The following is a 27593-nucleotide window of genomic DNA, read 5'->3' as shown; positions in this document are numbered from 1 at the left end:
GTGGAGGGGGTGGTGTGTGGGGGTGAGGGGTGGGGGTGGGGGTGGTGTGTGGTGGGGTTGGGGGTGGGGGTGGTGTGTGGGGGTGGGGGGTGGGGTGGGGGTGGTGTGTGGGGGGGGGGGGGGGTGGGTTGGTTTCAGTGTTTCTTTCAGACTTTTTCCTCCCCGGAGAGGGGTGGGGGTACTTGAAATTTTCGGGGGCGGTGGTAGAATTTTCTGGGAGGGGGCGGACACTGGAAAAAGTATATAATTATATTTCGTTGAATGGGACGGTAGACATGTTATTTTTGGGGGTGGGGGGTGGTGGAGGGGTGGGGGGGGGGGGGTGGTGTGTGTGTGGGGGGGTGGGGGGTGGTGTGTGGGGGTGGTGTGTGGGGGGTGGGTTGGTTTCAGTGGGCGGGGGTAGAATTTTCGTTGAATGGGACGGTAGACATGTTATTTTTGGGGGTGGGGGGTGGTGGAGGGGTGGGGGGGGGTGGTGTGTGTGTGGGGGGGTGGGGGGTGGTGTGTGGGGGTGGGGGGTGGGGGTGGTGTGTGTGGGGGTGGGGGGTGGGGGTGGTGTGTGTGGGGGTGGGGGGTGGTGTGTGGGGGGGGGGGGGGTGGTGTGTGGGGGGTGGGTTGGTTTCAGTGGGCGGGGGTAGAATTTTCGTTGAATGGGACGGTAGACATGTTATTTTTGGGGGTGGGGGGTGGTGGAGGGGTGGGGGGGGGGTGGTGTGTGTGTGGGGGGGGTGGGGGGTGGTGTGTGGGGGTGGGGGGTGGGGGTGGTGTGTGTGGGGGTGGGGGGTGGTGTGTGGGGGGGGTGGTGTGTGGGGGGGGGTTGGTTTCAGTGGGCGGGGGTAGAATTTTCTGGGAGGGGGCGGACACTGGAAAAAGTATATAATTATATTTCGTTGAATGGGACGGTAGACATGTTTTTTTTTTGGGGGGGTGGGGGGGTGGGGGGTGGGGGGGCGGTGTGTGGAGGGGGTGGTGTGTGGGGGTGAGGGGTGGGGGTGGTGTGTGGGGCTGAGGGGTGGGGGTGGGGGTGGTGTGTGGGGGTGAGGGGTGGGGGTGGGGTGGTGTGTGGGGGTGGGGGGGTGGGGTGGGGGTGGTGTGTGGGGGGGTGGGTTGGTTTTAGTTTAGAGAAAAGAGACAGCACTATCAGCCTAGCGCCCGTTGTACCCTTCCTCAACGGGCCATTTTTCTCGTTCCTAGAATATTAAGACAAACGAACTAGGGGAAATAATCTTTTTCTTAATATAAATATAATGTATATTTCTACAAATTTAATTGTAAATGTCAAAACAGACCAATAATTACTTTAATTTGGTAGCTTAATACTTTTTGTTTTTACAATGAATATGTTGTCTACAATAAGCATTAAATATATTGTCATCATAAATGCTACAATAAGCATTAAATATATTGTCATCATAAATGCTACAATAAGCATTAAATATATTGTCATCATAAATGCTAAAAATATTACAGCATAAAGAAAGTTTTTGAAATCAGAGTTGGTATAAAAACTCGCTTTTCAATCTTATGGAAAAACTTAATCTAATAGGTGGATCATTCTGAATAATTTCCTACATATAAATATAACTAATATATTGGTCTTGTAGTTCAGATCATTCATTTTTTAATAAGCTACTGTTTGTGTTCTTTAAAGATCATTTTTAACATAATGATAAGGTATGGTTTAGATCACTGTAATTGCAAAAACAATATTTACAGAGTTTTACCTGTTTCAAAAGCTGTGATTCTGGCGGCATGGTACTTTGGTATATCATTACGCGTTTTCCCAAATGTACTTAACAGATCATTTCGGGGTGTGACATTAATGTCGCTCGACACAATTAAGGCCTGTCCCGTTTTAGGTGGTGAGATGGGGAGAAACTAACTCAGAGTGAACATAGTGTCAGTTTTTAGATGACTGTTCTAAATATACACATACAATTATACATATATACTGATTCAGAAATAGATTTAAATAAGTAGCAGTTATATTATGACAGTAATTATTTTTTTTTTACAGAGGGTTCCAGGGGACCCCCCCCCCCCTCCCGACCCCCTGCTTACGCCACTGAATTAAACGAACAAGTATCTTTCACCTAACCCCATTCCCCCCTAATGTTGTCCAAGCCTACTTTTTCGTGCATCTTTACTTTTGGATACCGTGCGTGGCATTTGGACAAGATGTGTTTTCAAGTCAAAAAATAAGACTCAAATAATATTAACCCTTTGAGCCCTGGCCTCCCTGGCCTAATTTCTCCCATTTCCTGAGCTCCCAGGGCCAAACCAACTTTCACTTATCTGCTTCTAACTTTGCCTATAACTTTTGAACCGTTTGAGATAATCAGACCAAATTTGGTATCCAGGCTCAGGATCAAACAACAATGCAGATTGATTCTAAAATTCTTTATTTTTTTTACAATGTTTGAACAGAACAATGTATTTAGAACATAGAAGAAACCAATTTACATTTAGTAATTGTTTTGTTATTATGTTATTATTGATACCTGGCCATACTAGTTTATCGCCAGAAGTCCACTTTTGTGTGATAACTTTCAAAACAGTTATCACTGCCGGACCCGATGCAAAGAAAAACTTCGCATGGTTTGCATCAGTAAACATTTTTTTTTCGTTTCGGCAAGTCTGTGTCGTTGGCACTACGTGCATCAGAACGTACTTGAACAGTTTCATTGTCACTGTCAATTTCAATGTCACTGTATTCAGTCTCAAATTCAACGTCACTATCATCACACTATAGACCAGGAATATTATCTTCATCATCAGAATAGATAAGTAGTTGTATTGCCTGAGATGCAGTCATTCTACATCTTTTGTTGATATTTCGGTCTTTTGCTTCATCTTTTGCACCAACTTTATGTGATGAAGTCGACGGCTGTGGCTCACCTTTGCGTTTCGGCGGCATTACTACGAAATGTAAACACTTTCACTTTTCCTAAAAATCAATTTTTAAAATCATAATTCCGCACTCAAAAGACAAATGCGCAGCTTTAGTCAGTCTTCCGCTAATTATATTCAATTAGACGGTATACCGGCCGCTAGAAATATGACGCTAGATCATCAGGCCGGAAAACCGGCTTTTCGGACATATATGCCTAATGTTTAAGCCGGTTTACCGGCCTGGCGGGCTCAAAGGGTTAAGGGGATCGTTCGTCAATTTATTTATATACATCTCATATAAGAAGAATTTCACTCGCGGTCATCTTTTAGCCCTGGTCGAGGGCTTTGAGTCTGACCAACGGTTTTTCCATACGGCTTAGTCATCTATAGAAGTGTATGCAAAACATTAGCATGATATACAGAGGTTAAGTAACCTAAAACTTGTGTTGAACATTCTCTGTTTTCCCCATAAAATACAAAGATTATATAGGGAAATACGACTTGTCAATTTTGACCCATTTCCCGATTTTTCCCGGACATGGCGAGTTTTTTGTGACACACCAAGGCGTTCTCCTACCACCTCACAAAATGTCAAGGGGGGTCGTCGGAAAATATTTTTTTTCGTAATAGAGCTCATATAAAGAGAATTTCACTCGCGGTCTCTTTTTAGCCCTCGTCGAGGGCTTTGAGTGAAGCCGACAGGTTTGCCATACGGTTAAGCCATTTACCTATAAGCAAGCCAAAAATTAGCCAGATGTAAAGACGGTAAGTGCCCTTAAATCCGTTGTGAAATCAACCTCTGTTTTTCCCATAAAATACAAAGATTATGTTGGGAAATACGACTGGTCAGTTTTGACCCGTTTCCCGATTTTACCCGGACATGGCAAGTTTTTTGTGATACCCCAAGGCGTTCTCCTACCACCTCACAAAATTTCAAGGGGGGTCGTCGGAGGAAAAAAAAATTCGTAATAGAGCTCATATAAAGAGAATTTCACTCGCGGTCACGTTTTAGCCCTCGTCGAGGGCTTTTAGTGAAACCGACAGTTTTCCCTAAAGGTCAAGCCATTTACCTAAGAGCATGCAAAAAATTATCTAGATGTAAACACGGTAAGTGCCCTTAAATCCGTTGTGAAATCACCCTCTGTTTTTCCCATAAAATACAAAGATTATATAGGGAAATACAACTGGTCAGTTTTGACCCATTTACGAAGTTTTCCCAGATATGCCGAGTTTTTTGTGACACCCCAAGGCGTTCTCCTACCACCTCACAAAATTTCAAGGGGGGTCGTCGGAGGAAATTTTTTTTCGTAATATAGCCCATATAAGGCGCCGGTCAGTCGAGGTCAGTTTTGACCCACTCTCTGTAGACTTTTTGCCGAACCGTCACCGGCCCTCGTGTTCTATCGCCCCAAGGCACCTTTGTGCCAAATTTGACGCGCCTGCGGCGCCGGGAAGTGCCCTATAGGGCACTTGACCACTTTGCTTTATATATATAGATTGCACTAACCTCACTGCAACTACCGTTTGTAATAGAGTCGTCCATAATTTAAAATATGGCCTACTTTTTTACTTTCTTTACTGTCATCTGGTGCTAGGGCTTTGCCGTGGCTTGGCAGCTTGTGTACCCTGACGACCCCCAGAGCTATACTAGAACCCTTCCCTAGAGGGTTATAATGAACTCCCCAAAGTTTCATGCCTAACGGATGAACGGTGTCAAATCAAAATCGACTTTTATTTTAATATACCGCATATAGAGAAAAAAACAAATCGCGCCCTGCCGGGGCGCCACCCCCGCGAATTTGATTTTTTTTTCTCGCAGAAACCTCCCCAGGAATATTCTCAACATCCTCCCAAAGTTTCACGGCGATGTGATGAGAGGTGTAGTAATGCATAAAAGACAGACAGACAGACAGACATACATTGCTTGTTAAATAGACAGACAGACAGACAGACAGACAGACAGACAGACAGACAGACAGACAGACAGACAGACAGACAGACAGACAGACAGACAGACAGACAGACGGACGGACGGACGGACGGACGGACGGACGGACGGACGGACGGACGGACGGACGGACAGACAGACAGACAGACAAGGACCTTGGCAAGCCACTTTGTCCAATGTCGGAATTAGGGCTTTAACACATTTTTGGTGGTTTTATCATAATCAAACTATCTATATTTATTACTTTTACAAAACTAGCAGCAAAACAAGTAGGAAGAAAGGAATAAAAAGACTACACAAAAATCAAAGTACAAGATTAATTCTTATTATTGTCATTCTTAGGAACTGAATTAGACTAGTAAAAATAAACTGGGAGTGATCTCCCCTAAACTTTCTCGAATATTCTTATTTAAAATAACGGGATGGGAACGCGGGCTATAGACATGATTTTTAATCCGTTTTAAATACTAAAAGTTTTAAAAATAGAATAAAATCTCGTAGACAAAAGAATTGCACACCAAGAGAACGCCAAATAAAAAGGTGCATACTAGTGCGCAATATTATTAGTACTTTAAAAATTTACATTAGTTTTTTGAGAAATCGGAAGTAGCGTAACTTACTACTTCCGGTCAACGGAAATTACTCAAAATTTGACACAAGGTAGAGAATTAGATCTTTTACTTACATGTGAAATTTCATTTATCTATCTGAAATAGTACTCAAGTTATAGGCTTTTGAAAAATTCAAAGTAGAAAAAGTACCACTTCCGGTTATTGGAAATCGCTCAAAAGTTGATACGGATCTACGATTTTGATAAAATACTTATATATGAAATTTCATCAACCTAGCTGTAACGGTACTCAAGTTATCGTGTTTACACACGGACACACACACACACAGACACACAGACATACGGACAGAATTGCAAAGCCCAGTTTTTCAAACTGGATTACGCATAAAACCTCTAAATTTTGATAAATCTGGATTGATAATTTTTGCCCGATTAAAATAAGTCCTCTATACTTCGGATGTGACGAAGGACTGAGGTGTAATACGGTGAAAATTGTTAAAATTTCAAGTGATTTTTGTGCACGATTACAATACTTTCTCTATACTTCGTATATACGAGAAAGTAAAAAAACCAAACAAACCTCGCTACTTCATTATGAAAATGATGCGCAATTCTTTTTGGCTCCGCAATTCTATTGTAATGAATATTTTTGAAGTATTGAAGAAAAATTTAATTAAAAAAAACGGTTTAACAATACTTTTCTATAATCATGCACTAAAAAGTAGAAAATAAATTATTTCCTGAAATATATAATAATAATATATTTAAATAACTATGAAGAAAAGCTTGTTTATTTTCTAGAATTTATTTCCCCCGCTATTTGATTCGTTCAATATGTATTGAAAGCACAAAAGATGCGTCAGCATTGTGCTGACGTCATTGGCAAGAGGAGTGTATTTTGCTTCTCTGCAGACATTCTTCGGACACAGGACTGCGACACTGTTCTAAGGTATAGTCTTTCTTGTTTGTTGTACTCGACTTTTGATCAAGTGACAACAATTGGAGCTTTTCAGCTACTATTCCTTGAGTCTTTGGGATGATAAATTTCGCCATAGACACGTTGTCATAATTCTAGATCTAGGTCTAGAAATCTAGATCACGATGGGACACCAGGAACGGTGCTGTACTAGATTGAATTTTTTGGGGTGGGGGGGGGGGGCGGACGCTGTTAAAAGTGTATATTTTCTAGATCTACATAATATATTTCATTTCGTTCGGTCGTTCGGGGGGGGGGGGGGGCTTTCTTCGGGGGGGGGGGGGGGGAGGCAGAGCCAATCTCAATTGGACTTGAACCATAACCATAACATTTACCTATACTAATTCTCTAAGATATATCCCGATTCTGATCTCTAATGCTTACCCATCGCTACATAGGCTCTTTCCTATTTAGTTTTTCTAGTCTGTAAGCTGGTTGCCTTGAAACCTTAGAAGTTAATAATTCATTTATCTTTTAAGAATATTTGGCTACACGAAATACACGCTAGAGTCGACCTCATTGTGCCTCTGGTCGTGTTCATGTAACCCATACAAACCAACAACAGCCGGTGTTCATGTAAACCATACAAACCATCAACAGCCGGTGTTCATGTAAACCATACAAACCAACAACAGCCGGTGTTCATGTAAACCATACAAACCAACAACAGCCGGTGTTCATGTAACCCATACAAACCAACAACAGCCGGTGTTCATGTAAACCATACAAACCATCAACAGCCGGTGTTCATGTAAACCATACAAACCATCAACAGCCGGTGTTCACATAAACTATACAAACCAACAACAGCCGGTGTTCATGTAAACTAAACCATACAAACCAACAACAGCCGGTGTTCATGTAAACCATACAAACCATCAACAGCCGGTGTTCACATAAACTATACAAACCAACAACAGCCAGTGTTCATGTAAACTAAACCATACAAACCAACAACAGCCGGTGTTCATGTAAACTAAACCATACAAACCAACAACAGCCGGTGTTCATGTAAACTAAACCATACAAACCAACAACAGCCGGTGTTCATGTAAACCATACAAACCAACAACAGGCGGTGTTCATGTAAACTAAACCATACAAACCAACAACAGCCGGTGTTCATGTAAACTAAACCATACAAACCAACAACAGCCTGTGTTCATGTAAACTAAACCATACAAACCAACAACAGCCGGTGTTCATGTAAACTAAACCATACAAACCAACAACAGCCGGTGTTCATGTAAACCATACAAACCAACAACAGCCGGTGTTCATGTAAACTAAACCATACAAACCAACAACAGCCGGTGTTCATGTAAACCATACAAACCAACAACAGCCGATGTTCATGGTGTTCGGCCAGTCAACATGGAGTATATTGATCAATTGTTGTACAATTTACGGCCTGTCAAGATTGAGTATATTGATCAATTGTACAATTTACGGCCAGTCAACATGGAGTATATTGATCAATTGTTGTACAATTTACGGCCAGTCAAGATTGAGTATATTGATCAATTGTTGTACAATTTACGGCCAGTCAACATGGAGTATATTGATCAATTGTTGTACAATTTACGGTCAGTCAACATTGAGTATATTGATCAATTGTTGTACAATTTACGGCCTGTCAAGATTGAGTATATTGATCAATTGTTGTACAATTTACGGCCAGTCAACATGGAGTATATTGATCAATTGTTGTACAATTTACGGCCAGTCAACGTGGAGTATATTGATCAATTGTTGTACAATTTACGGCCAGTCAAGATTGAGTATATTGATCAATTGTTGTACAATTTACGGCTAGTCAACATGGAGTATATTGATCAATTGTTGTACAATTTACGGTCAGTCAACATTGAGTATATTGATCAGTTGTACAATTTACGGCCAGTCAACATGGAGTATATTGATCAATTGTTGTACAATTTACGGTCAGTCAACATTGAGTATATTGATCAGTTGTTGTACAATTTACGGCCAGTCAAGATTGAGTATATTGATCAATTGTTGTACAAATTTAGGCACGGTGTGGTTTGGACGGTAGAACATTTGACTCCAAGCTCGAAAGTCTCAAATTCAGATCTGGGTTCAGACTCGAGACTTCAGAACATCCCTGAGTCCACCCAGCAGTAATGTGTTGGGCATAACTGAATCAGGGCCGGCGCTACCTATAAGGCGAACTAGGCGGTCGCCTAGGGCGCTGTCCGTAGAGGGGCGCCAAAATGGGTTGGAAAAACAAATTCAAAGTTTGAGGGGGGGGGGGGTGCAAATCGAAAGTTTGAGGGGGGGGGGTGCAAATCTGATAATACGGGGGCACGAAAAATATTGCGGGTGGGGGTGGGGCGCTTTTAATAAGTTTTGCCTAGGGCGCAAAATAACCAGGCGCCGGCTTAGTGACAGCTCTACTAAAAGCTGTACAACTCGATTTTTCCGTTAAAGTATTATCGACAAATCCAAATAGCGGATGCCATATACGATATATGAAATGTCAACGTAACGATTTATCTGTCTTGTAACTAACATAATTGTAAAAAATTAGTTTTATAAAAGACATTCTTGAATATATTATAGTGAAACAAGATCAGATAGATCGAGATGTGCTCTTTGACTTTATATTTGGCTAGAATCTATACTGAATGCATTTCATTAATGTTAAAATTAACCAGGTCCATTTGGCTGCATGTAACTATTGTCAGATGCGTAGCGAGGGGGGGGGGGGGGGAGGAGAGGTGCGGACGGCACCGGGTAACACCATATATATATATAACTGAAATGATCGTTATATATATATATATATATATATATATATATATATATATATATATATATATATATATATATATATATATATATATATATATATATATATATGGTCATTTCCGTTCAATAAATGATTAATAACAGTTAAAAACTCTTTTAATTAAGCGGAAACTTGACAAATTCCGACGAAAGTGTGTGTGCGTGTGGGGGTGGGGAAGAGGGTGAAAACATGACGTCAACCTACTATCAAATTAGGTGCATGGTTTAGGAATATGCGGATATGCCTATGACTATATTTTGTATAAATGCGCGATAACTACGTGTAGATCAAGCTTAAACCTCACTAAAATCTTGATTCTTGATAAAAAATCCGTTTTTAGTGTCATTTTTCGTTTCCAGTTCAATTTGAGGTAAAGATGGTTGCCTTTTTTTTTGTTTAAAGAAAAGAGAGAACACAATCAACCTAGCGCCCGTTGTATCCTTCCTCAACGGGCCATTTTTCTCGTAAAGATATAAAAATGCAGAAATTAGGTAGTCTAAATAGCCTTTACAAATATCTGAGAAAATTGAAAACAATCTGAATTGTTTGCTCGCAAACACTTCCAGTGTTATAATGCACCAGTATGAAAAAAATGAACCCGATCGGTTTAGGTGTTTCGATTTCTGTGTCGGATATAGTCATCGGCACAACAATCTATATACTACGGAAAGTCTAAAATTTGTAAATTATTTTTTGTTTCGCTGCTAGATCATATCACGTGTACTTGGTGTAAAACTGTATAATACGTATTTTTTCTAGAGAAAAATGTTCTTTTATCACCAAATGTTATATATGCGAAAGGATGCTGAATCAGAATTTACTACCATATTTAATGACGCCAAAGACATTTGTGAAGACTTCGACATAGATGTACTTATTCTAGGTCGAGCTGGAAAACAAATTCAACGCTGCAATGTTATGGCAAATGTCAGGCTTAAGTGTTTAGTGTTTAAGCCCTAAATAATATCGACACAAGTCAATAGCTGTAGCTTAACGTCAAAAAGTAGTCAATTTGGGGGACCATGGGTGGGGAGGGGGGATAACCCCTCCCCGCCTACGCCACTGCGTAGACCAGTTTCTGTGACCTCAGTATATGACGGGATAGTGTAATCAGACTCATGCTCAGCCGAAATCGGTATTTTTAAAAGACAAAAACATGTTGACTGAGGTATGATGTCTTTTTAGATGTGGGGTGTTTTTTTGTGTGACAATGTATGACATTGGGGAGTGGGAGGGGGGGAAATTAAAATTGTCAAACAAACGTGACTTACTTATAGAGGAGCCTCTCCCCTCCCGAAACACAGTTATCCAAGGATAACGGTTTGTCTAGTTTGAAATATCTTATCGATGTCATCTTAACCATACATGTAAACCATACAAACGTTTGAAGTATCTTATCGATATCATCTTAACCATACATGTAAACCATACAAACGTTTGAAGTATCTTATCGATGTCATCTTAACCATACATGTAAACCATACAAACGTTTGAAGTATCTTATCGATGTCATCTTAACCATACATGTAAACCATACAAACGTTTGAAGTATCTTATCGATGTCATCTTAACCATACATGTAAACCATACAAACGTTTGAAGTATCTTATCGATGTCATCTTAACCATACATGTAAACCATACAAACGTTTGAAGTATCTTATCGATGTCATCTTAACCATACATGTAAACCATACAAACGTTTGAAGTATCTTATCGATGTCATCTAAAAGGCCTTTGTTTTTTTTTTTTGCGGCCATGTCTTATACCACCCCATTCCATTCGTCACATACCTATCGTTAACTATAAATTGATTTGTTCTCATATAATTAGACCCAGACCGACTGATTTCGGCACGATTATCTAAACATGGCGAGTACTAAGGATAACAGTACACCAAGTACAAGTAAAAGTAAAGTCGCCAGAAGCAAATCCATTGCAACACCCAAGGACACAATGTCTACTGTTGGAGTTGACTCGAATCAGGTAATTTTGGTTTATATAGTTTCAATTCTGTGTTTTTGCCTGTATAGTTTAAGTTGTCTCTTGGAGTTGTTTGGCTATATAGTTTACGTTAGTGTTTGAGTTGTTTGCCTGTATAGATTACCTTGTCTCTTGGGGTTGATTGACTGTATAGTTTACATTCTGTGTTGGAGTTGTTTGCCTATATAGTTTACGTTAGTGTTTGAGTTATTTGCCTATATAGTTTACGTTAGTGTTTGAGTTGTTTGCCTATATAGATTACCTTGTCTCTTGGGGTTGATTGACTGTATAGTTTACATTCTGTGTTGGAGTTGTTTGGCTATATAGTTTACGTTAGTGTTGGAGTTGTTAGCCTGTATAGATTACGTTATTTGAGTTGTTTGCCTATATAGATTACCTTGTCTCTTGGGGTTGATTGACTGTATAGGTTACATTCTGTGTTGGAGTTGTTTAGCTATATAGTTTACGTTAGTGTTTGAGTTGTTTGCCTGTATAGATTACGTTATTTGAGTTGTTTGCCTATATAGATTACGTTACTGTTTGAGTTGTTTGCCTATATAGATTACCTTGTCTCTTGGAATTGTTTGGCTATATAGTTTACGTTAGTGTTTGAGTTGTTTGCCTATATAGATTACCTTGTCTCTTGGAGTTGATTGACTGTATAGTTTACGTTCTGTGTTGGAGTTGATTGACTGTATAGTTTACAAGTTTTCCTTTGCAGTACATATATTTAAGAACGTCATTGGTAAGTTTGTAGGCTAATCGGCTGTTTATTCAGCACGTCATGGCCTTTTCATATCTACAATGCCCCCCCCCCCAATGCAATATTTGCTTTCTAGAACAGTAATTACTTTTAAAAACATTAATCCATTTTTATTACAATTAACAAATGAGGCTCAACTGGTGATCCATCCTAGGAAATTAAAGTATTTAAAATGCCCTATTTATCTTTTATACACCTTGAAATCAATTGTTTTTTACCGTCTACAGACAATGGCCAAAGATGCAAGAGAGGACAGACGTAGCCTGATAAACAAAACTCATAAATACTTTTTTAACTTAGTCTCCCACTTTCTGTGTATTTCTAATGACGAAGTGGAGGAGTTTGCGCTGGACGAAGACATGGTATGTTCCCTTTTTTACAAGCTCTTTCTTGGGTCACAATTCCAGATATTTATTTCCGATGACAACGCAAGAATTTCTCATTTTCAATCCAATTAGATATTAATTTAGCCAAGAAAAATGAATAAAAAGATTCGTTCTTTTACAAAATTAAGTAGCGGTAATCACTCATCAGAAAGTTGAGCTGATTTTATGAATATATTCAAACCCAATAGCAGACCAATTAGCAGAAACTTTTCATTTAGTGCTAGCGTTAGAAGAGGTCGCGTCAAATGAATGAAGGCGAACTGCAGACTTCCACACTTTTCTGAGAAAGAAAACTCAGGAATGGAAACTGGAATGTTAGGACAATAAATGAGAGGGGAAAAGTAAATAAAGTAACATTAGTGACGAAAAAATATAACATTAATTTACTATTAAAGATGAATTGAAAACATTTGGAAAGAAATGGAAAAAATAGCAAAGAACAGACAAGTATTGAATGCTTTAATTGTCCATTCTACACTGGGAGTTGAAGAAGAAGCTACTGAACTGTTTTTAAAGCAATTATTTTTAGTCGTGTGGGCGCTGGAAAAAATGTGTATGATATAAATTGTTACAAAAATAACATATCGAAGTTGTAGGCTTACTCTTACAATCTTCAAAATATAGATATATTAAAAAGTGGAAAAACCATTAAAATATTTGAAGAAAGTTTTTAAAAAGTAACTTTTATAAATAATGAAAATATATGTTTATTTATTATTTTTTTCTAATTTTTGGCGTATTTAAAATCTAGTTACTATAAACGCTGTAATATTTGTTTCACTTTGAAATAGAATAACTTTCTTACAAGTAACTAGTACAGAGGCGTATCTAGGTTTTCGTTGTAGGGGGAGCGAAAAGAGAAAAAAAAGGCGCCGAATTTTTAACACGTTCTATATACGTGTATTATATATATATATATATATATATATATATATATATATATATATATATATATATAATTACTAGCTGTATGTCATTACTTCGCTATGATGTAAAATAATTGAAAGTAGCACTCTGAAGAAATAAAAAAAAAACACACAATGTAGGCCGACAAAACAAAAATAGTATCAATCTAAACAAAAACAAAACAAATATACACACACCACAACCAAAAACAATGAACTTAACACAATCTGTTTAGTAATTCTTGTAAAAAAATTTCTTACATAATAATTCCTGGGAAACTATTTAAGACAAGTGAAATAGGGGAAATAATCACTCTCTTAATAAAAATATGTATATATCTACACATTTAATTATAAATGTCAAAACAAATAAATAATTACTTTAGAATATAATGAAATTGCTTAACACTATTCGTGTTTACAAAATGTTTTTGTCTATAATCAGAATTTAATATATCGTCAGCATAAATGCTAAAGTGTTACAGCATAATGAAAGTTTTAAAAATCAGAGTTGGTATAAAACCACGCTTTTCCACATACTAACTAAACATTCGTAATAGCAGCCTACATTTAACTAAATATAGGTCCTTTAGTTTAGATGATATATTTTTAATTAACTACTGCTTCTTTGTGTTCTTTAAAGATCATTTTTTAACATAGTGATAGGTATGGGTTAGATCACTGTATTGCTCACACACCTTTTTACTGGTAATTGCAAAAACAATATTCACAAAGTTTTACGTTTAAAAAGCTAATTTTCTGGCGGCATGGTACTTTGGTACATCATTACGCATTTACATATCAGTTCAGGGTGGGTTGGGGGGGGGGGGGGTTCAACTTCATTTACCACTGTTCGGTCACTTTAGGTCGATTATCCAACCCAGTGTATAACAAGGTGTGACATTAATGTCGCTCTACATAATTGTGGTGGTGAGGTGGGGGGGGGGGAAGATAACCAACTCAGAGTGAACATAGCGTCCGTTTTTAGATGACTATTCTAAACATACATATATATTACACAAATATATATTACACAAATATATATTATAGAAATAGATTTAAATAAGTAGCAGTGGTATTATGACAATATTTTTTTTTACAGAGGGGTCCATGGGGGAGGGGAGTTGTAACTGTTTCATATAATTTGTAATCGTAATGACTATCGTCCAAACTGTCATAATACTACTACTTCATCGTGATGACATTGTTGACCTTGTCAAAATTTTCCCACCACTATGAGCAGTTTGCTCATAAATAAATTTAAATAGAGGTGCCACATCAGTTGTATTTGTTTCTGTATTGTATTTTTTTTAAAATTAATCACACGATTCAAACTGTATATATAAAGTAATTATGTGTGAAGTTTTATGTATAACATTTTCTAATTCAATTATTCGTAGGCAAATACATTATACAGTTGCCTTAAACTTAACACCCCTCTTGCCAAGTAGTACTACCCGTAGAGGTTTTTTAAACTTTGCAATGCATCGTAATGGTTATTTTAAGAATGGCAAACTGATGTAGCTGTTAATACGTGTTGTAAACGTAGAAACTACTAGACAGGTACAACAATGATTAATTGCTGCATGAAAAGAAATCTTGTGATTTACATAGATGTGCCGACCAAAAATAATTTTTTAACAAATATCATTGTTTAAAACTTTGAGTATAAAAAGTTTCCAAAATGGCGCCACTTTGCTGAAAATGGCCAGAGGGGGAGCGGCCGCTCCCCCTGCTCCCCCCCTGCGTACGCTACTGAACTAGTAATAAAACAGATAGTATTAGTTACCTCACAAGTTAAAGACAGTTACAAGTACTATGGACGTTTCGACCCAAGGTCTTCGTCAGCACACAACAGTGTGATTACAGATTAGACAAATAAAGACAAACAGTAACACATTTTTTGACTTAGCTCGACAGTGAAAACACGTCTTGTCTGCTAGCCACGATATCCAAAAGAAAAGACGCGTGAGAAGGACGCTTGGACACCGTATAGGGGTGGGGTTGGGGGCGTGGTGTATGCGGGAGGGGGGGGGGTTGTTAGGTAAAAGATATCTGTTCATTCAAGCCATCGGGTGCCCGTGTACCAAATTTAAGTATTAGATTTAAGTATTAAACTCACTCTGTTCTAAAAAGTTACAAGTGACATGAATCTAAAATAAAAAATCCACATTATTTTCCATCCATTGTAGGAGAAAAAAAAATGTCAAATATTAAAGAAATTTGAAAACACTCATATACAATAATGTAATGTTACTTAAACTGTTGAGCTAATTATTCAATTTTATTTTTCTATATAGTCTATCAGAAATTTAAAACAATTTGTAGCTAAGGATGAAACGTTGCTGTTGTTCCACTATCAAATTGGCAATGCTTTGTCGTTTGAGGGTAAGTTATATAAGTTTTAATTGAAAAGATTGCTTTTAGTTTTTATTGAAATAACATTTTAACACGCGGTCAAGTGTGTGATTTCAGGTCCTACCGAGATAACATTTTAACACTCGGTCAAGTGTGTGATTTCACGTCCTACCGAGATAACATTTTAACACGCAGTCAAGTGTGTGATTTCAGGTCCTACCGAGGTAACATTTTAACACTCGGTCAAGTGTGTGATTTCACGTCCTACAGAGATAACATTTTAACACGCAGTCAAGTGTGTGATTTCAGGTCCTACCGAGGTAACATTTTAACACTCGGTCAAGTGTGTGATTTCAGGTCCTACCGAGGTAACATTTTAACACGCGGTCAAGTGTGTGATTTCAAATCCTAGTGAGATAACATTTTAACACTCGGTCAAGTGTGTGATTTCAGGTCCTACCGAGGTAACATTTTAACACTCGGTCAAGTGTGTGATTTCAGGTCCTACTGAGATAACATTTTAACACTCGGTCAAGTGTGTGATTTCACGTCCTACCGAGGTAACATTTTAACACTCGGTCAAGTGTGTGATTTCAGGTCCTACCGAGATAACATTTTAACACTCGGTCAAGTGTGTGATTTCAGGTCGGTCCTAGGTTCTTTGACCACAGGTGCTTTGACCATAGGGGGTTTGACCATAGGTGGTTTGACCACAGCGGAGCTTTGACCATAGGGGGTTTGACCATAGAGGGTTTGACCACAGCGGGGCTTTGACCCTAACGGAGCTTTGACCATAGGGAGTTTGGCCATAGGGGTTTGACCATAGGGGGTTTGACCACAGCGGGGTTTTGACCACAGAGCGGGGTTAACCATAATATATAGATTTTAAAATAGATATTATTAATTGTTATTTGATTTAAATTTGTGTTACAATTAATACGATATTAAACGTTTCCTGGGAGTCCATTAATAGAAATTAACGTATTAAAAAAAGTCAAGAACTATATTTTAGTCTCCACATAAAAGCTTGTGCTACGCCTCATAGAATTTATTTTAAATATAAATGGAACATAAATAATGCGACATTTAACAAGTTTCACAAATAAATAATGTAGATGTACTTGAAAATACATAAATACAAAGGATAACACAGGATAAAAAAACATGCTAACAATGTAGTCAAAGAAGTAATAATTGTATGGTTTAGATGACTTGTATTTATATATGATGAATTAACCTATTATTATATCCTGCCACAATTTAAAATATAATTACACAACATTTCAAATAAATCATTACAATATATGGACAAAGCGCTTATTATCAAATGCCAGCATTGGACAAACCACCCGTGATCAAAGACCCTATATGGAAAAAACACCCGTGTTTAAAGCCGGACACAGCGCTTGTGATCAAACACCCGTTGACAAACCACCTGTGATCAAAGATCTTCTGCTGCGAAAACACCTGTGGTCAAACCCCCTATGGTCAAACGCCCTATGGTCAAAGCTCCTATGGTCAAACCCCCTATGGTCAAACCCCCTATGATCAAAGCACCTGTGGTGAAAGGTCCGCGCACCTTCAGGTCCTACCGAGATAATATTTTAACACTCGGTCAAGTGTGTGATTTCAGGTCCTACCGAGGTAACATTTTAACACTCGGTCAAGTGTGTGATTTCACGTCCTAGTGAGATAATATTTCCCGCGAGTGAGGTAAACTTTACTTGGCGGTATATTAGGATTTTGTGCATACATCTTTTAGCTTTCGAATGGCCACTGTGTTGGTATCTCAATGTAATAAGGCTAAGTAACATTCTTTGGAGAAAAAAAAGGCTAGAAAAAGTCTGAAAGAAACACTGTCTATGTTTTGTGAGGTTTAGCTGCCAAAAGTATGAAACGGGTCTATATTGTATAATTAGGATCCACCTTTCGTCTGTATGATCTACAAATGCGATCAGCATTTCTTTCAGACTTTTTCCTCCCCGAGGGTTACTTGAAATTTTTGGAGTGGGTCGGATTCAATTTTCTGGGGAGGGGGCCAGACACTGGTAAAAGTATATTTTCCATATCAATTCAATTTCGTTCAAGTGGACGGTAGATATGCTTCGGGGTGGGGGAGGGGAATAGGTTCACTATGCTGTCACTCTATCTGTTGGGAATGATATAAAGAAAACACAAGCAAAGTAAAAACTTTCACAGCTAAACGAAAAAAGAAACGTGACGTCACATGGAACATATAGTAGGAAATATTCTAATGCCGGAAAAGTACACAAAATAACATGACGTCAATTGATTCTAGAGTAAACATACAATTAAAAGGCATTGCCCAAAAAATACACACTAATAATGACGTCATCGATACTTGATAATAAGTAAAGACGCTAACATTACCACCTCATTTATTTCTCTAATTATAAAAGAGGTTTGCGTGCAGAGTTTCTTTCAGGCATCTCTAAAGGTAGGAGCGAAGTCCACCCACCCCACTTTTTATTTACCAGTAACAGCCCTCCCCCCCCCTGATCTGAGAATTTTATTTACCATGCAAAAATGTCAAGTGCCCCACCCTGGAAAAAAGCCTGAAAGAAACACTGAGTGATTGAGGTTTAGCGGCCAAAAGTAGGAAACGGGTTAAGATTATAGAAGTAGGGTATACCTTTAGCCTGTATGATCTACTAATGCGACAAGTGTTTCTTTCAGCCTTTTTTTAGCCCGAGGGGGGGGGGAGGGGCACTTGAATTTTTAGGGGGGGGGGGGGGTTGGACTAAATTTTTAGGGGAAGGTGGCAGACACTGGTTAAAGTATATTTCCTATAAATGTTATATGTCGTTATAGGCGGCGGTAGACTTTCTTCAGGGGGCTCTGCCCTCCATCCTCCTCCTCCTCCCTCCCGAAGAGTAACCCGAAAGTAACTCTTAATGCGACTTTCGTCAAGTTTGAGCTTATGTGCAAAGTTTAGGGGTATGACTACGACTGTAATATGTATTAACAACGCGTAAATCAAGGCCCGGTCAAAATACCGATTCTCTATAAAAATCCGTTTTCGATGACTTTTTTTTTTATATTTTCGATTAAAGTTGAAGTTGAGGTGGTGATTTTGGTTTCGGTTTAGAGAAAAAGACAACACCATCAACCTTGCGCCTGTAGTCTTTCAGGATTGTGACATGTAACATAATATATATAGCATATAAGTATTTTATTATGTAACGGGCAGTATATTCTCTCGAAAGTTTTGAAAAGTATCTTTTACCTTGTTCTAGGTACACATTATTGATCCCATCTTAACTTTAAGCGCGGTCCTATATTAGTTTAATCCCTAATTATCCTGGATATTATTGTTATTATTATTATTATTTCATATCTTTATACATTAAAACCCGATTTAATTTAGCATATTCAGGTTTAAAAATAAAGCGTCACCAATCTAAGCTATAATTACCATAATGCGATAAACATTGGTCTCCGTGCATGGTGCCTCTGAGTGAATATTGAATAAACATCTTACTTCCGTGCAGCGTATTACGACGTCACTCTCTTTGACTCCGACGAAGTGGCCTAGCGATAGAGAGCTAGGCTAATAACCCGTAAATCTCGAGTTCGAATCCAGGTTTAAGTCAGTAGACCGCCCCTGAGTGCACCCAGGTCTGGCGGGTACCTAACTTACGTTAGGAAAAGACAAGGCGGCAGACCGTAGTGCTGATCACACTATCCCCTCAAATGATGATGTCACAGAAGCAGGTGAACTCTACTTCACTTGCCCCATATAAATATAGGCTGTATTTTAACAAATACCTTTTGTTTTACCTTTACCATATTGAAATTTATCAATCCATGTAAACCCGACAATTTCTTTTCAGATATATATATACATATATATATATATATATATATATATATATATATATATATATATATATATATATATATATATATATATATATATATATATATATGTATTTATTTACATTTATATATATGGTGACAGGACAAATGATCTCAGGACAAATGATCTCAGGACAAATTATATCAAGACAAATGATATCATTGACAAATGACCTCAGACAAAATATCTCAGACAAAAATACCTCACAGCAAAATGTTAATCGTATATAGTAATATACGATAATTTTAGTTAATTTAAACATTTTTTGCATACAGATTGCGGTCGTTTTTACACAACTATCGCGAAAGGAAGCACTGCGTTGAGAATGTTTATTTCTGATGGCGAAGCGAGCGCAATAGAAGGAAAATGTGTTTACTTGCTGAAACGACATTCCGTCCAGCTAGAAGACAAGAATGTTTCTGATGTGAGTCTTTTAGCCCATTTTCTAACCCATATAATCCAAAGTCCAAACAGTGTTGTAATTTTTGGATATTGTTTTTAGCTATTGGGCACTGAATGGAGAAATTCCTATCTATTTTGTTTTCAATTGAATACTTTTTAAAAGATGTTTAATTAGTCATTAAATGTTAATTAAAACGGTTTTGAAACTAAGGAGAGATAACAAAATAAAATCACTCGATAGATTACTATAACAGATGGGGCGTTAACTAAATAGACGTGATCACCCTAACAGTCTGGTGAGCTGTGGTTCACGAGAATGTTTACAATCGTAGAGCCGTTGAAAGCTATTACGGGGATATAATAAAGTTTTTACACTATTTGAAACTAAGGGGAGGTAACAAGTAGTTGCTGTCTGTAAAATATCGTCACTGACGGCTGCTTTCACGGAGCAGATAATCATTTTTCAGATATCTACTGATAATGTTTAAAAGCAAATATCTTTAGTCGTGTCGACTTCATAAATTAGCAATCACTAAAAAGTAGAAAATAGGGACGGCGAGGCCTAGTGGTAGAGAGCTGGACTGCTAACCCGAGAGTTTGAATCCGGGTTAAAATCGCCTCATATGCCGAGGTCAATTAATCAGATGAACTCTACTTCATCTGCCATATGTGTCTTGGGCACGAATGAGAATGAAAAGGGACGAAGAAAAAGAAAATAAAACAAATATTTAAAAAATGAAACATTCATAGCAACAAGCTTTTGAATACACTGAACATATGAGAATAATACTAACTTGCTTTGATCGCTCATATTTTAGTGACAAAATCTTTTATAAAAGAAACCAAAGTAGTTTTATTCTCAGATTTAAAAGTGCATTTAAAAGCTTGTTGCTATAAAGTTTTTTTTTTTTTAAAAATATTTGTTCTATTTCATATTTTAAGAGTCGTTTAATAAGACATTCAAGCTTGACAGTATAGATTTGCACATTAATTGAAACAATTCTACAACAACTATAAAAAAATTAAGCAACAACAGCTTATTTTTGTGTTTGTGGCAAGAATGCAATTTAGGAGAAAAGGAATTTAAGTATTTTTCCAACAAATTCACAACACAACAAGATAGACATTTTTATCCATTGTCAGCTCTTAAGTGATCTCAATTTTTTTCTCTCCAATGAACGATATGAAGATTTTATAGAAATGAATATACACAATTTAGTATTTTTTCTTCATGGTTCAAATTGTAATATGAACTGATATTCACAAATAAGAAACGGAAATTTGAATAGAGGCTCCCTGCAGTTTGATGGCCGATTTCAGAAGTAATCATTACCATTTGGTTAAGGTCAATAAAGTTATACAGCTTATTACAGTTACATATATTATTATTTATTATATTATTCATGTTGTCGTTGGTGAAGCGGGGTGGCACCCTTAAATATTTCATTCACGATATTTATATATAAATACACACACACATTATATATATATACTAGGCATGCTGCCCAGCTTCGCTTAGGCTTTCGAAAACATTGAGAATTTGAATGCTTAATTAATTCGCCCATATAAGGCGCCGGTCAGTCGAGGTCAGTTTTGACCCCCTCATCGTAGACATTTCGGCCAACCGGCCCCCGTGTTCTGTCGCCCCAAGGCAAGATCCTGCCAAATTTGAAGCACCTGCGGCGCCGGAAAGTGCCCTATCGGGCACCCGACAACTTAGCTTTATATATTATAGAGATTAGCAAATTGCATAGATAAACAAAGATTTCAATAAAGTAATTAAGGCCTGAAATACTTTAGTATAGAAATGTATTATTTGAATATATTCTAGATCTAGGTAGGGTCTAAATCTGCGTAAGTCTAGTTTTTCCGTAGATCTAGATCATCTAGATCTAGATCTAGAATCTCTAGATCTAGATGATCTAGAATCTAGAATCTCTAGATCTAGAATCCAAATAGATAAAATATTTTTTTTTAAGTTTAGGCCGAGAAAATCGTGATGATGACAAGGATGCAGACAAATTAATCAGCTTATTGGGCTGAGAGTCTTAAATTCATTCAATTAAATAACACGGAAAAAAAAGTGATTTTGAGAGATCATAGACTAATTAGAAAATTATATAATTTAATTTGCGGGTGCAATGATTACAAGTAGATCAATAACCCGTTAGTCAGGTTAGGACTAAAGAGATTAAAGTTTAATGAGCGTAGCCACTATAAAGTGAATGTAATGTAATTTTTAGTTTTTATTTCTTGTTCTTAACGATTCCATTTATATTGCGTGTATAGGAAATCATAGTGGGTTCTTTCAACGTGCAAAAAGGACGTACGCTTTTGGGCGAACTATCTGAACACGTTTCCAATGTCTACCGACCCGCACTTCAAAGCTTAAAACAATGGGGCAATTTAAACAAAACTCCAAAAGATGTAACAAAGTGCAGCTACAGCGAGCTTTTCGTATCCATTGAGAATTTTATTGAGCATACACAATGTAAGTAGATTCTATTCACTTTTGATTTAAAAACTCAGAAAAGCCAAAACCACATGATAAAATTTACTTGTTTGTGTATTAACCAAAGTGCACTGGAAAGGTTTGAATGGGCCTTGAGTGAGGCTTGTAGTAAAGGTTTAAAAAGATAACGGCGTTTCTAGTACTACATTTTTATAAGAGTAACATTAAGCAAGATTGTATGGAATACAACTTTTCCAGAAAACAATTCTACAAGTACGAAATGCATCACGTGATTCTTATAAACATGTATTTGCCTGGTACCTGCACATTCTATTCAATTAAACAGTGGTGGGTGGGTAATACACATTGACAGGGCGCCATACAGTTGAGATGTGGGTAATACACATTGACAGGGCGCCATACAGTTGAGATGTGAATAATACACATGGACAGGGCGCCATACAGTTGAGATGTGGGTAATACACATGGACAGGGCGCCATACAGTTGAGATGTAAATAATACACATTGACAGGGCGCCATACAGTTGAGATGTGGGTAATACACATTGACAGGGCGCCATACAGTTGAGATGTGAATAATACACATGGACAGGGCGCCATACAGTTGAGATGTGGGTAATACACATGGACAGGGCGCCATACAGTTGAGATGTGGGTAATACACATGGACAGGGCGCCATACAGTTGAGATGTGAATAATACACATTGACAGGGCGCCATACAGTTGAGATGTGGGTAATACACATTGACAGGGCGCCATACAGTTGAGATGTGAATAATACACATTGACAGGGCGCCATACAGTTGAGATGTGGGTAATACACATTGACAGGGCGCCATACAGTTGAGATGTGAATAATACACATTGACAGGGCGCCATACAGTTGAGATGTGGGTAATACACATTGACAGGGCGCCATACAGTTGAGATGTGGGTAATACACATTGACAGGGCGCCATACAGTTGAGATGTGAATAATACACATTGACAGGGCGCCATACAGTTGAGATGTGGGTAATACACATTGACAGGGCGCCATACAGTTGAGATGTGAATAATACACATTGACAGGGCGCCATACAGTTGAGATGTGGGTAATACACATTGACAGGGCGCCATACAGTTGAGATGTGAATAATACACATTGACAGGGCGCCATACAGTTGAGATGTGGGTAATACACATTGACAGGGCGCCATACAGTTGAGATGTGGGTAATACACACTGACAGGGCGCCATACAGTTGAGATGTGGGTAATACACATTGACAGGGCGCCATACAGTTGAGATGTGAATAATACACATGGACAGGGCGCCATACATTTGAGATATGGGTAATACACATTGACAGGGCGCCATACAGTTGAGATGTGAATAATACACATGGACAGGGCGCCATACAGTTGAGATGTGGGTAATACACATTGACAGGGCGCCATACAGTTGAGATGTGGGTAATACACATTGACAGGGCGCCATACAGTTGAGATGTGAATAATACACATGGACAGGGCGCCATACAGTTGAGATGTGAATAATACACATGGACAGGGCGCCATACAGTTGAGATGTGAATAATACACATTGACAGGGCGCCATACAGTTGAGATGTGAATAATACACATTGACAGGGCGCCATACAGTTGAGATGTGGGTAATACACATTGACAGGGCGCCATACAGTTGAGATGTGGGTAATACACATTGACAGGGCGCCATACAGTTGAGATGTGAATAATACACATTGACAGGGCGCCATACAGTTGAGATGTGGGTAATACACATTGACAGGGCGCCATACAGTTGAGATGTGAATAATACACATGGACAGGGCGCCATACAGTTGAGATGTGGGTAATACACATGGACAGGGCGCCATACAGTTGAGATGTGGGTAATACACATTGACAGGGCGCCATACAGTTGAGATGTGAATAATACACATGGACAGGGCGCCATACAGTTGAGATGTGAATAATATACATTGACAGGGCGCCATACAGTTGAGATGTGGGTAATACACATTGACAGGGCGCCATACAGTTGAGATGTGAATAATACACATTGACAGGGCGCCATACAGTTGAGATGTGGGTAATACACATTGACAGGGCGCCATACAGTTGAGATGTGAATAATACACATTGACAGGGCGCCATACAGTTGAGATGTGGGTAATACACATTGACAGGGCGCCATACAGTTGAGATGTGGGTAATACACATTGACAGGGCGCCATACAGTTGAGATGTGAATAATACACATTGACAGGGCGCCATACAGTTGAGATGTGGGTAATACACATTGACAGGGCGCCATACAGTTGAGATGTGAATAATACACATTGACAGGGCGCCATACAGTTGAGATGTGGGTAATACACATTGACAGGGCGCCATACAGTTGAGATGTGAATAATACACATTGACAGGGCGCCATACAGTTGAGATGTGGGTAATACACATTGACAGGGCGCCATACAGTTGAGATGTGGGTAATACACACTGACAGGGCGCCATACAGTTGAGATGTGGGTAATACACATTGACAGGGCGCCATACAGTTGAGATGTGAATAATACACATGGACAGGGCGCCATACATTTGAGATGTGGGTAATACACATTGACAGGGCGCCATACAGTTGAGATGTGAATAATACACATGGACAGGGCGCCATACAGTTGAGATGTGGGTAATACACATTGACAGGGCGCCATACAGTTGAGATGTGGGTAATACACATTGACAGGGCGCCATACAGTTGAGATGTGAATAATACACATGGACAGGGCGCCATACAGTTGAGATGTGAATAATACACATGGACAGGGCGCCATACAGTTGAGATGTGAATAATACACATTGACAGGGCGCCATACAGTTGAGATGTGAATAATACACATTGACAGGGCGCCATACAGTTGAGATGTGGGTAATACACATTGACAGGGCGCCATACAGTTGAGATGTGGGTAATACACATTGACAGGGCGCCATACAGTTGAGATGTGAATAATACACATTGACAGGGCGCCATACAGTTGAGATGTGGGTAATACACATTGACAGGGCGCCATACAGTTGAGATGTGAATAATACACATGGACAGGGCGCCATACAGTTGAGATGTGGGTAATACACATGGACAGGGCGCCATACAGTTGAGATGTGGGTAATACACATTGACAGGGCGCCATACAGTTGAGATGTGAATAATACACATGGACAGGGCGCCATACAGTTGAGATGTGAATAATACACATTGACAGGGCGCCATACAGTTGAGATGTGAATAATACACATGGACAGGGCGCCATACAGTTGAGATGTGGGTAATACACATTGACAGGGCGCCATACAGTTGAGATGTGAATAATACACATGGACAGGGCGCCATACAGTTGAGATGTGGGTAATACACATTGACAGGGCGCCATACAGTTGAGATGTGAATAATACACATTGACAGGGCGCCATACAGTTGAGATGTGGGTAATACACATTGACAGGGCGCCATACAGTTGAGATGTGGGTAATACACATGGACAGGGCGCCATACAGTTGAGATGAGGGTAATACACATTGACAGGGCGCCATACAGTTGAGATGTGAATAATACACATGGACAGGGCGCCATACAGTTGAGATGTGGGTAATACACATGGACAGGGCGCCATACAGTTTAGATGTGAATAATACACATGGACAGGGCGCCATACAGTTGAGATGTGGGTAATACACATTGACAGGGCGCCATACAGTTGAGATGTGGGTAATACACATTGACAGGGCGCCATACAGTTGAGATGTGAGGACATTGTACAGTAAGTCTAGGAAGAAATTTTAAAATGCAAGTTTGAATTGTTTCAGGGGCAGAGAAGCATGTCGTGGAAATGGTTGAGTTGAGGACTCTGGACAAAGACAAAATGTCGATTCTTGACGACATATCCAACGCAGCTGATTGCTTAGAAGCTGCACAAAGCAAAGCAACCGTGGCTCTTGCAGAAGAGATAGTCACCCTATGGTGCCAACAAGTAGAAATGGTAAGTTAGTCACCCTATGGTGCCAACAAGTAGAAATGGTAAGTTAGTCACCGTATGGTGCCAACAAGTAGAAATGGTAAGTTAGTCACCGTATGGTGCCAACAAGTAGAAATGGTAAGTTAGTCACCCTATGGTGCCAACAAGTAGAAATGGTAAGCTAGTCACCCTATGATGCCAACAAGTAGAAATGGTAAGTTAGTCACCCTATGGTGCCAACAAGTAGAAATGGTAAGTTAGTCACCCTATGGTGCCAACAAGTAGAAATGGTAAGTTAGTCACCCTATGGTGCCAACAAGTAGAAATCGTAAGTTAGTCACCCTATGGTGCCAACAAGTAGAAATGGTAAGTTAGTCACCCTATGGTGCCAACAAGTAGAAATGGTAAGTTAGTCACCCTATGGTGCCAACAAGTAGAAATGGTAAGTTAGTCACCCTATGGTGCCAACAAGTAGAAATCGTAAGTTAGTCACCCTATGGTGCCAACAAGTAGAAATGGTAAGTTAGTCACCCTATGGTGCCAACAAGTAGAAATGGTAAGTTAGTCACCGTATGGTGCCAACAAGTAGAAATGGTAAGTTAGTCACCGTATGGTGCCAACAAGTAGAAATGGTAAGTTAGTCACCGTATGGTGCCAACAAGTAGAAATTGTAAGTTAGTCACCGTATGGTGCCAACAAGTAGAAATGGTAAGTTAGTCACCCTATGGTGCCAAAAAGTAGAAATGGTAAGTTAGTCACCCTATGGTGCCAACAAGTAGAAATGGTAAGTTAGTCACCATATGGTGCCAACAAGTAGAAATGGTAAGTTAGTCACCGTATGGTGCCAACAAGTAGAAATGGTAAGTTAGTCACCGTATGGTGCCAACAAGTAAAAATGGTAAGTTAGTCACCCTATGGTGCCAAAAAGTAGAAATGGTAAGTTAGTCACCCTATGGTGCCAACAAGTAGAAATGGTAAGTTAGTCACCCTATGGTGCCAACAAGTAGAAATGGTAAGTTAGTCACCCTATGGTGCCAACAAGTAGAAATGGTAAGTAAGTCACCGTATGGTGCCAACAAGTAGAAATGGTAAGTTAGTCACCCTATGGTGCCAACAAGTAGAAATGGTAAGTTAGTCACCCTATGGTGCCAACAAGTAGAAATGGTAAGTTAGTCACCCTATGGTGCCAACAAGTAGAAATGGTAAGTTAGTCACCCTATGGT

At 38.9% G+C, this 27593-nt stretch overlaps 1 protein-coding gene across 1 annotated transcript in view; it reads left to right on the top strand.

Annotated features, from left to right (window-relative positions):
* The first annotated feature begins 6306 nt into the window (after positions 1–6306).
* The window catches only part of LOC131945070 (dynein axonemal heavy chain 8), a 186071-nt gene continuing 164784 nt past the window's right edge, over positions 6307–27593 (top strand). Inside the window, exons 1-7 of the mRNA XM_059306046.1 lie at positions 6307–6360; positions 11032–11184; positions 12172–12306; positions 15536–15623; positions 19749–19897; positions 22165–22366; positions 26222–26394. Of these exons, the coding sequence (XP_059162029.1) occupies positions 11068–11184; positions 12172–12306; positions 15536–15623; positions 19749–19897; positions 22165–22366; positions 26222–26394 (864 nt within the window). The 5' untranslated portion in view covers positions 6307–6360; positions 11032–11067. The remainder of the gene's footprint in view (positions 6361–11031; positions 11185–12171; positions 12307–15535; positions 15624–19748; positions 19898–22164; positions 22367–26221; positions 26395–27593) is intronic.

This window comes from Physella acuta, unplaced genomic scaffold, assembly GCF_028476545.2.
Source record: "Physella acuta isolate Inbredline_101_S28 unplaced genomic scaffold, ASM2847654v3 ptg000049l, whole genome shotgun sequence".
NCBI classification, from domain to species: Eukaryota; Metazoa; Mollusca; class Gastropoda; family Physidae; genus Physella; species Physella acuta.
Note: the sequence above shows the minus strand (reverse complement) of the source record. Positions and strands in the feature narration are given on the sequence as shown.